Source organism: Kogia breviceps, chromosome 17, assembly GCF_026419965.1.
Source record: "Kogia breviceps isolate mKogBre1 chromosome 17, mKogBre1 haplotype 1, whole genome shotgun sequence".
Classification (NCBI taxonomy): Eukaryota; Metazoa; Chordata; class Mammalia; order Artiodactyla; family Physeteridae; genus Kogia; species Kogia breviceps.
Genome location: NC_081326.1, coordinates 29400948 through 29413172, shown reverse-complemented (window position 1 = coordinate 29413172; position 12225 = coordinate 29400948). Strand labels below are relative to the sequence as shown.

Below are 12225 nucleotides of genomic sequence, written 5' to 3'. Positions count from 1 at the left end.
TGGGGCGCGGCAAAGCGTTGCCGCAAAGCAGGATAGGAAAAGCTGAGTCATCCATCCTGTAGCCAGTGCACATGCGTTAGAATATGCTAACAAGGGTTTGAAGCAGTAACCAGTCTGAAGGTGACGCGTGGCCATGCCTTCGATATGAACCAGTCAGAGACTTGCACAGTACCCCGAATCTTATATAGGCAGCTGCCGTTAAGGCTGCGGGGTCTCCCTTCCATCTTTCCATAACCAAGCTGTACTCCAATAAAGTGTGATACGAGAAGAATCTAGCGTGTGGTGACTGTTATTCTGCTGGTCAGACGCAGCTCGCCATAAGTGGTGCCGAAACCCGGGAATCGTTGCACCTCGCATGGAGGACGGATTCAGAACTCGACACACTGAGTGAACCGTCGGAGTGAACCGTTGGTGAATAGTCCAGTCAGGTAAATTTTCGCTTTCACTTTTGTCCCTTTTGTTGTCCTCGCGTTCTTCCTTTGTGTGTTGTCGGCGTGGCCAAATGCGCACCCCTGGTCGGTAAACAGTTCGAGTGTTCTCCAGCTGCTTTCAGTAGGAAACGGCAATATGGGGAATAGCTCATCTGTCGAACCTGCCATTGAGTTTCATGAACCCATTCAAGACTTATTGAGAGATCGGGGACTTAAGCTGTCACAGAAAACCATAAACAAGTTATTACAAGATATTAATGGCGCTACACCCTGGTTTGCAGTATCTGGCAGCTTGACTGTTCCATCATGGGAAAAACTCGGAAGAGATCTAACTGAACACAATAAGCTGGGAGAGCTTTCTCGGGGCACCCTCCCGTTGTGGAGGTTGATACACTCGTGTCTCAAGGGGGGAGGATATGAAGATATAATTCAACGGGGACGCAAGGCTCTTAGTATGTGTCAAGATAGTGCATCAGAAGGCGAAAATGTAGGGACTACTGTAAATAGGCCTAAAAATCCAAGAAGAAGAGAAGAAAAACAAGCAGAAAAACAAGGGCCAACGCCAGGATTGTATCCGCTCTTAGATGAGTTTAAAGCTTTACATTTATCTCAGGAAGAATTGAGTCCCAAAGAAGAGGCAGCTTTAGGAGAGGCAACTGCAGAGTATGAACGGGGACAATATGGGAGTTCCCCGTGTGCTCGTCCACCATTATATGCCCCCGCTGCAGCAAGAGCTTCCGCGCTTGTACAGACCCCTGCTTCAGCCGCTAATGCCCCCTATGTACCTCAAGGACCATTAAAATGTACTTTTATCCCTCGGGAGGCATGGTCTCAGGTGCCCATGGCCTTTCCTGCATTTGAGGACCCAGCCACTCGTCAGAGATATTATGAGATGATAGATCATAGAATAATCAAGGATCTTGCAGAGGCTGCCAGAGGATATGGAATCACTGCTAATTATACTCTGATGTTATTGCAACGCCTTACCCGAAATGCATTGACGCCCACAGATTGGCAGGACATTGCGCGTGCTTGCTTATCAATGGGGCAATATCTGGACTGGAAATCCATTTTAACTGACTTGGCATATGGTCAGGCGCAGGAAAATGCCACTGATGGGCAGCCTGCCTGGAATGTTGATATGTTATTAGGGCAAGGTCAATGGTTGAATAACCAAACAGTGTTTCCTATGGAGGTCTATGGCCAAATAAACCAAATTGGTATGCAAACCTGGCGTGCCCTCCCAAATAAAGGAGAAGTTTCAGGAAACCTGACTAAGATCATACAGGGCAATACAGAAGCATTTTCTGACTTTGTAGCCAGAATGATGGAAGCTGCTGGTAGGATTTTTGGTAATGTGAAAGATGCTATGCCATTAGTGAAGCAATTGATTTATGAGCAATGCACGAAGGAATGTCGTAAAACAATCACACCAGTAAAAGGAAAGCCTTTAGATGTCTGGATGAAAATGTGCAGAGAAATAGGCGGGCCATTGTCTAACACTGGTCTTACTGCAGCAGTTATGGCCGCCACCCGAAATACAACTAGTACCGTGAAATCAGGGGTTTATTTCCAATGTGGACAGTCTGGGCACATTAAAAGGCAATGTAAAAATTTAGGCGCAAAACCTAAAATGTCTTCGCCCCAGAGAATACCAACGACTTGTCCCCGATGCAAAAAAGGAAAGCATTGGGCCAACGAATGTAGATCTGTTAAAGATATAACTGGACAAGTTATTCAGCCTGTTGCATCTGCAGTTAACCCTAGATCCACCTATGCTTCCGAGTCAAAAAACGGGAGAACGGGCCCATAGTCCCAAGGCCCAAAAGTTTTTGGGGCCCACGAGAATGTGACTTTCCAGCCACCCCGGCCCCAAGGCGAGCCACGACAGGATCCGCAGGGCTGGACCTCCGTGCCACCTCCAGAATGGTATTAACAGCATCTATGGGTATACAACCTGTAAGTACAGACATGAATGGACCACTGCCAAAGGGAGCAGTTGGGTTGGTGATTGGCCGTTCCTCTTCTACTTTGAAAGGACTTATAGTCCAACCTGGAGTAATTGACCCCGATTATACTGGACTCATTAAAGTGATGTGTCAATCCCCTAGGGGGGTAAGTATCATAAATCCTGGGGATCAGATTGCTCAGTTGTTAGTTTTATCATCTCTCCATGAGAATTATCCTGCATGCCCTAAGGAGCGGGGAGCTAACGGTTTTGGATCTACAGGAGTTGATTTTGCCCTTTTGTCATTGTCTCTTGACGATCGTCCAATGTTGGATTTGAAGATTGAAGGGAAGATATTTCCCGGATTAGTGGATACTGGGGCAGACCGTAGCATCATCACCCTCAAGTTTTGGCCAAGGTCCTGGCCTTTGCAACGATCTTCCCAGACGTTGCAGGGGCTAGGGTATTCACAGGCCCCTCACATTAGTTCCAAAGAATTGACCTGGATCTCAGGAGATCAGAGGGGGAAATTTCGTCCCTTCGTGGTTGAGGGTTTACCGCTTAACTTATGGGGAAGAGATATACAGAGTCAATTGAAACTTAGGCTTACTAATGATTATTCTGAGGTTTCTCAACAAATTATGTTGAAGTCAAGGTTCATACCAGATAGAGGGTTAAAAAAAAGGTTACAGGGGATTATTGCCCTTATAGAAGCCCATGGGAATCCTCATCATCGAGGGTTGGGTTTTTCCCAGGGGTCACTGAGTTAATGATTCCGATTACTTGGATGACCACGACACCAGTGTGGATACCTCAGTGGCCTCTATCAAGGGAAAAACTGGAGGCAGCATCACAGCTAGTGGAAGAACAGTTACAGTTGGGGCATTTAGAACCCTCTCATTCACCCTGGAATACTCCCATTTTTGTTATTAAGAAAAAGTCAGGGAAATGGCGTTTGCTTCATGATCTGCGAGCAATAAATCAACAAATGCAGGTCATGGGTCCCATACAACGCGGGTTGCCAATGTTGACAGCCATCCCACGAGGCTGGCCAATTATAGCAGTAGATATAAAGGACTGTTTTTTCTCTATTCCGTTGAATAGGCAGGATAAAGAGAGATTTGCTTTTACCCTACCCTCTGTTAATCATGAAAAGTCTGATCGGAGATATCAATGGGTTGTGCTCCCTCAAGGCATGGCTAACAGTCCCACTATGTGCCAGCTGTATGTTGACACGGCTTTGCAACCTGTACGAGACAAATTTCCCGGGGTAAAAATCATCCATTATATGGATGATATGTTATTAGCGGCCTATAATATGGATTTACTTGATAACGTTTTAGGTGAATTAACTGAACATTTGAGAACGAAAGGTTTATTTCTTGCCCCAGAAAAGATTCAGAAAGGAGATGCCATAAAATTTTTAGGGACCACTATTGATGAGACTACAATTACTCCCCCAAAAATTGAAATCCAGACCAGTAACTTGACCACTTTGAATGATTTCCAACGGCTGTTAGGAGACATAAATTGGGTTCAACCATATTTAAGTTTGACTCGATTGGAATTGAAGCCTTTGTTTGAAATATTAGAAGGCAATCCTGATCTTAACTCCCCGCGTCACATGACTCTTGCAGCTCGGAAAGCACTCCACAAGGTGGAACAGGCCCTTATGAAGGCACAATTGCTGCGTTATGAGCCTACCCTGCCTATTTGGATGTGTGTTCTCCCCACCTTGGGGTTTCCTACTGGTGTTCTATGGCAAAATGGACCCTTGCTTTGGATCCACACAAAATCTGTAGGGATGAGAACCCTGTCACACTATCCATCCATGGTTGCTGAGGTAGCTCTATTAGGTATTAAACAATGTGTTTCCTCTTTTGCAAACTCACCAGACAGACTTGTAGTCCCCTATACGAAAAATCAAATAGAGATTTTAACTGCAACTACCTCTGAATGGGCTATTCTTGTTTATACCTTTTCCGGGGTAATTGATAATCATTTGCCTAAAAGCGAGCTTTTGGAATTCATGATTCAACAACCTGTTATTTTTCCAAAAGTTACTGTGCAACAGCCCTTGGATGATGCCTTAACCATTTACACAGATGGATCTAAATCAGGAAGAGGGGCTTATATGGTCCAAGGACAACAGCCGATGGTTATGAACTATCGACCCGACACTCCTCAGGTTGTAGAATATCAGGTGATGTTGGAAGTTTTTAGATGCTTTCAGGAGCCCTTTAATTTAATTTCTGACTCATTATATGTAGTGAATGCAATAAAAATCTTGGAAATTACACCCTATATGAAATCATCTAATACAGTAGCGACCCTATTGACAGGGATAAGGTCACAGATATTGTCGCATGTGCAGCCCTTTTACATTACCCATATTCGAGCACATTCCTTGTTGCCTGGCCCTATGGCAAAAGCAAATGAGCAAATTGACCTGGCTACATGTGTTCTGGTAGCGCTGGATCCCATAATGCAAACTCAAGAATTTCATGACCTATATCACATGTCATCTACTATCTTAAGAAAAAAATTTCATATTACCAGGGAATTAACTAAACACATTATGAAAAGTTGCTCTGCCTGCGCCCAGTTCTTGCCTGCCCAACATGTTGGTGTTAATCCCAGAGGTATTGCTCCAAATGAGTTATGACAAATGGATGTCACTCATGTCTCTTCGTTTGGAAAACTACAATATATACATATGTCAATAGATACTTGCTCGGGAATATTTCATGCAACTCCCCTCTCTGGGGAACGGGTTCACCATGTTATTACCCATTGCCTTGAGGCCTGGGCAGCCTGGGGTAAGCCCACCAAGATAAAGACGGATAATGGCCCAGCCTATAGTTCTAAAAGTTTTGCTCTTTTTTGTCAACAGATGCAGGTGCTGCATGTTACTGGCTTGCCCTATAACCCACAAGGCCAAGGGATTATAGAGCATGCCAATCGGACACTCAAAGAACTATTATTTAAACAAAAAGGGGAAATAGCAGAGAACTGCACCCCCAAACAGAGATTATCACTTGCCTTATTTACTATAAATTTTTTGAATGTGCATGATGATGATAAAACTGCTGCAGAGCGTCATGTGGCATTGACTCATAAAGAATATAGTACAGTGATATGGAAAGATGTATTATCCAACCAATGGAAAAGCCCAGATCGCGTTATTGCTCGATCCAGGGGATCTCTTTGTGTCTCTCCACAGGACCAGGACCCGATTTGGGTGCCGTCAAGATTGACACGGAACATGGAAGAGAAACTCGAAAGGGATGCCGAGTGTCGCACGGATGATGCAACAATGGATAATCGTGATATTTCTTCCCTTGCTCAGGCAGAGAACCTGACCTTTTGGGGAATCAGCCGGACCTGGCCAGTTCCCATGCCGGTGCATTCCCAGAGTAGAGTGCTCCCTATGCTGTATTCCACTAGCTGTGACATGAATGCGGCATGCACCACGCCATTGAAGCTTGATTGGGTGCCTTATAATGCTAGTAATATAGTTTTGAACAGAAGTCTTTGTTTCAGTTTCGATACTGACAAGGATTGTATTATTTTGAAAAAAGGAATATTACAGGCATGGGAAAACCCACTAAGGCATAGTATAGTTCCATTAAAGGTTTTGACGGAAGCGTTACAGCAGATTGCCTCTGGAGCCCGACAAGGTCAGGGTACGGGAATCAATGGCACTGACGAGGCAAATGTCACTACCTTTGCCTTGGAGCATACAGGCATAATTCCAGTAAGGAAAAACTCTTCTTGTGTACTGGCTAATAGGACCATTGTTGCTCCCTACTGTGAGCCAAATACGGCATCACCCCCGATTTTCACCCAATGTCAAGATAGAACCCTAGCGAAATATGAAATTAGCTCAAGTTTTCGATTTTCCCCTGATTTGAAGTCTTATATGGGTAAAAAGAATAAAGTCACTAATGAGAGTTGGGCTTTTGAAGGGTGGCCATTTTACTCCTGGCTGTTGATTAATGAAGTGGGGGCCAACATGGATATCTCTGCTTTGGCCATGTTGCAGCAAAGTAATGGTACCTATTACAATGTTTCCGGGACGGTGCGACATTCCAATGGGACCAGATATAAACTTAAGATCATGAAAAAATATGAATCAGTGTATAATTACACCAGATCAGCAGCAGCAGTTTATATGAAATCGCCCTTTGTGCTGCTGCTTACTAATGACAGTGCAAATTGCACGGGGTCTGGCCACTGCTGGCTGTCTGAATGTTGGAATGGGACTCAAGTTACCACTGCTATCGTGGTGAGGGTGCCTACTTTCGTACCTATTCCGATTCAAGCAGATCCAAATAATTTCCCCATTTTAAATTTGCTTCGTATTAAAAGAGATTTTGGCATTACTGCCGCCATTGTCACAGCAATAGCCATTTCTGCCACCGCAGCGGTTACCGCAGTTGTAACAATGGCGAGCCAAGTTAAGGCCACAAAAGAAATCAATGAAATTGTGACGAAAACTTCACAGATTTTGGAAGAACAGACTCAATTTGATGCTCATATTTTGAGTGGCATTTTAGCTACCAATGAAAGAATCAATCTATTGGAAGAGGCCATGATGATTTATATGGCCTCATACAAATGGGCTGCATACAGCATGTAGGCCATGTGTGTGTCACACCTTTTCTCGTTCCAGATGCACTCAATAAAAGCAGATTGATCGGAAGATTCCTAGCGGGAAATTGGTCCCGAGAGGCGGAACGGATGATACTGAAACGGAAGATTCAAATATTGCGGCTTAATGCTACCAAACTGGAGCCAATTACTTTCGGGGACTTTACCTCTTGGCTCTCCTCTGCTTTCTCCTTTTTCAAAGAGTGGATGGAAATAGCTATGTTTGCAGCCTGCTGCCTGTTTGGGATTGTGCTATGTCTCTGGTTAGTCTGTCGAATTCGTATCCGAGCGCGCCGAGATAAGGTTCTGCTCACTCAGGCGCTTTTGGCTATCAGTGAAGGTGATTCCCCTGCAGCCTGGCTCTCTGCCCTGAATAATCCCAGATGATTGCCCTTGCACGGAGAGGCTTTGCTGCCATTGCACCTCCATAGGGAGCTCTTTTTAGGTCTAGACAGCCCTAGCACCCTGCAGCCCGATGCTGGCCTTGCACGCAGGAGGGTATCGTAGATGTGCCAGTGGAAAACTGCTGTTGAACCGTGAACACACCATGGTGTGAGCATGCGTACCGGCAAAACTTCACTGTGCTATAGTAAATAAATAAGGGGGAGATGTGGGGCGCGGCAAAGCGTTGCCGCAAAGCAGGATAGGAAAAGCTGAGTCATCCATCCTGTAGCCAGTGCGCATGCGTTAGAATATGCTAACAAGGGTTTGAAGCAGTAACCAGTCTGAAGGTGACGCGTGGCCATGCCTTCGATATGAACCAGTCAGAGACTTGCACAGTACCCCGAATCTTATATAGGCAGCTGCCGTTAAGGCTGCGGGGTCTTCCTTCCATCTTTCCATAACCAAGCTGTACTCCAATAAAGTGTGATACGAGAAGAATCTAGCGTGTGGTGACTGTTATTCTGCTGGTCAGACGCAGCTCGCCATACAATGTGTGTTTGCAAATATTTTTTTCTTTTTAATATAAACAGTATTATTTTTTATACATGGGTTTTATTTGTGGTGCAGCATCTAAAAATTCAATGACAAAATTGAGAACACCCAGATTATCTCATATATTTTATTATAGAAATTTTAGTTTTGGTTTCAACATATAGGTCTATGATCTATTCTGAGTTAATTATTTATGTAGGGTATAATTTCTACTAGGTACATTTTAAAAGGATATGAACATCCATTTGTCCAACACCACTTGTAGAGAGACTGTCCTTTTACAATTAAATTTAATTTGCTCTTCTATGAAAAATCTATACATTTTGACTATGTATGTGTGGGTTTATTTCTGGGCTCTCTTATTTTGTTCCATTTATATATTTGTCTATTCTTTTACCAATACCATACTGTCTTGAGTTTGGTAGCCTTATGGTAAGTCTTGTAATTTGGTGTGTGTGTCCTCCAACTTGGTTCTAATTCTTAAGTACTTGTGTTGGTGTGTATTTTGCCTTTTGGTATTCCTTATCATTTATTTTTATAGCCTGCCATATATCAAGTAGAAGGAACTTCTGTAAATAGGCTTTTATTAATGTGGTTGTGAAATGTAGCAGAGGAGGATAAGCATTCTATATTCTTATGAATAGATCTCAGTCTTTAATTAGGCTATATTTCTGGATTTTGAACTTCACAAGTATTTCTTCATTTTTTTTCTCCCCACTTAGGTAGGATTAGATGGCTAAGGAGAGCAGGAGGTGGACATTTTCCTTTCCCCAGGACAGTTAGACTCTGATAATACCCCATCAGATTAGGCTCTGTTTAACTGGTTTCCCCTGGGAGCAGACCTTGTTAAGATGAAAGAGTGCTCTCATGTATTTCAAAATGGCTTATTTTCCCATCCCCTTACCAGAAGAACAAAGGGATTTTTTTTCTCTGATATTTAAACTAATCCAGTTCCTAGAAGTAAGTCTCACAATTATGTGAGGGACCCCCACTATGACTGGGACACTTGGAGCTTTTAATTCTCAGAGCTATCCACAATGTACCCCCAGCAACTTGTCAATTGTTATTTCAGTTTTTTCTACCATAGCACTGTTAAGTCAGAGTGGCATCTTCCAAGTTCCTTACATGTAGAGCTGGAAGCTGGAAGTCTTACATTAGATTTTTAAGCAAATTTAATTGATGGCTGAAGCTTTTCTACTCAACTTTATGTCCCAAAATAGAAAATTGTGTTTTAAAATTATTAAATTCTGCCCAAGGACAAACTGGTGAAACCACACACAAATTAACCACCTGCAACTGGTAATATGGGTCAAGAGTAGGCCAAATTATTAACAATACTTTCTATCTCTTTAGGTCCTATTTTTGCTAATTAGGTTACAAAATTTCAAAATAATTATATATTTTATTTTTGCATCTAAATTTTAGTGTTGGGGAAAACTGTATCCTCCTGCTCTAGAATTGTTGTCCCTTGGCTTCAAAAATATACCTAAATTCTCTTGTCTTCAGTCATCAAGATTCAATTGTCAGCATTTACAGTAGAGGCAGATACATTATTTCCACTATATTTTTATCTGATATAGATTAAAGATAAAATGTAACACATAACCAACTAATCTGAGAATTTGATTTGCTATGTGAAATAAGGAGAAATTCTTAAAGAGGAAAGAAAAAGAGTGTAGTCATTAAACAATTTAACATAAAAACAGAACTATATTTTCTGGGAAAGTATGTGTGAATTCTTATAAACATGCAAATTTTAATTATTTGAACTCAATTATCATATAGAAACACAAAAATTATGCAATTTTGTCACAAAAATATTTTAAAATTTAGTAGTTAGCCAGATAATTTGAAAAATATCATGTAATCAATAAAATTTTCTATTCTCAGAATTTTGTTGTTTTTATTTCCTAAAAAGAAAATGAATACTTGCATTGCTTCTCCATACTTGGATTAGCAATTACCTCATTCAACAATCCTCATCAAAATAGATACTGTCTGTTTTAAGAGGAGAATGAAGGTAAAACCTAACAATTATTGTTATTTATCAATAGCTTCCCTTTTCAAAAACATTTGAGTCAATGACAAAAAAAAAAAAGCACAATGTGAAAGTTAAGCTTTATTGGGGTCAATATGAGGACTATAGCTCAGGAGGCAACATTTCAGATAGCTCTGAGAAACTGCTCCAAAGAGGTAAGGGAGGAAGGTCAGTGTTATATATGATTTTAGTGAAGGGGGTACATGCAGTCAAGCACACATTTTGGTAGAGGTTTGTTGCTAATCATGAGGAACAGATGTCACCATTAATGATTTTAGTGCTGTCTAGATATGAGGAAATGAAAGAATTGGGCTCAAAAAATATTCTCCTGAAAATATCTAGCTATCAAAAGACCTGTATTGTCAGTTTTTCCCAGAGCACAGAGTGCCTCATTCTTGATCTCCACATGAACTCCTTTCAGGGTGTATTTAAGGTCAGCAGTGGCAACGATTTGTGACTTAATCCACATAGAGGTAGATGTCCAGTGAGTGCCAATTTTTAGTTGGCAAGGTCCCCTCATGGTCATAAATTTGACTATAGTTTGGGAGGCATTTCATAACCATTTGGTCCCACATTGCTAGGAATGCTCAATCCCAGGTCTGGAGAATATTTTGTTGATGTGTCACTCAATGTGTTATTATTGAACTAGGCCTTATTAACAGTAGCCAAAAATATCTGGAACACATGTCTTACTAGTCTCTTATGGTCCAACAAAATATTTCCTCTGGCTGCATCTTCCCATATCTAGGGTTACACTATTACAATCATTGATCTCATATAGAACTATATATTTTTATTGGAAGCTTAGTCACACATTTGGTAATGCAAAAAAGAACAATCTTATAAAACAGGCAAAATACAAATAACAGCTAGCAGTATTAGTAAAGTCATATGTATGACTTAAGCCAAGAAGTTTAATTAGGTGTGGTCCAGTATATCTCCAGTCATCTGACTTACTCTGTTCTGTGCCAATCCTTAGTATAATTTTAGGCTGATTTTCCTTAGTATAATTTAACTGTTCCCAACATAAGGAGGGGCCTTAAAACTTAAATGACCATAGCCTGGTGGTAACTACATAAATCTGTCCCATATTGTGGGAGTTTTATTCCTTGGCTGAAGTTTTGCTTGTTGCTCTGGTTAAGCTTGAGTAACTGTAGTAGAAAATTCATATTTATGGCCAGAGTCAGAGCAGGTATTATTTTATTTTGAATTTTATTTTTTTTAATACAGAAGATACTTATTTGTCATCAATTTTTTTCTTTTTTTTTTTTTGGTGCTAGGCGGGCCTCTCACTGTTGTGGCCTCTCCCATTGTGGAGCACAGGCTCCGGACGAGCAGGCTCAGTGGCCATAACTCATGGGCCCAGTCGTTCCACGGCATGTGGGATCTTCCCAGACCGGGGCACGAACCTGTGTCCCCTGCATTGGCAGGCGGATTCTCAACCACTGCGCCACCAGGGAAGCCCCTTGTCATCAATTTTATACACATCAGTGTATACATGTCAATCCCAATTGCCCAATTCATCACACACACCCTCACTCCACAGCGGCTTTCCCCCTTTGGTGTCCATACGTTTGTTCTCTACATCCGTGTCTCAATTTCTTCCCTGCAAACTGGTTCATCTGTACCATTTTTCTAGGTTCCACATATATGTGTTAATATACGATCTTTGTTTTTCTCTTTCTGACTTACTTCACTCTGTATGACAGTCTCTAGATCCATCCACATCTCAACAAATGACCCAATATCGTTCCTTTTTATGGCTGAGTAATATTCCATTGTATATATGTACCACATCTTCTTTATCCATACATCTGTCGATGGGCATTTAAGTTGCTTCCATGACCTGGATATTGTAAAAAGTGCTGCAATGAATATTGTGGTGCATGTGTCTTTTTGAATTATGGTTTTCTCTGGGTATATGCCCAGTGGTGGGATTCCTGGATCATATGTTAATTCTATTTTTAGTTTTTTAAGGAACCTCCATACTGTTTTCCATAGTGGCTGTATCAATTTACATTCCCACCAACAGTGCAAGAGGGTTCCCTTTTCTCCACACCCTCGCCAGCATTTGTTGTTTGTAGATTTTCTGATGATGCCCATTCTAACTGGTATGAGGTGATACCTCATTATAGTTTTGATTTGCATTTCTCTAATAATTAGTGATGTTGAGCACCTTTTCATGTACTTCTTGGTCATCTGTATGTCTTCTTTGGAGA

At 41.7% G+C, this 12225-nt stretch overlaps 1 protein-coding gene across 1 annotated transcript; it reads left to right on the top strand.

Moving 5' to 3' along the window:
* Nucleotides 1–567: 567 nt before the first annotated feature.
* On the top strand, nucleotides 568–2244 carry LOC136792886 (igE-binding protein-like). The gene has a single exon (XM_067017317.1). It carries the CDS (start codon nucleotides 568–570, stop codon nucleotides 2242–2244), a length of 1677 nt encoding a protein of 558 aa, XP_066873418.1.
* The last annotated feature ends 9981 nt before the right edge of the window (nucleotides 2245–12225 follow it).

Coding starts and splice junctions, on each gene's coding strand:
- LOC136792886 (XM_067017317.1), top strand. CDS start 568: ATGGGGAATAGCTCATCTGTCGAACCTGCCATTGAGTTTCATGAACCC.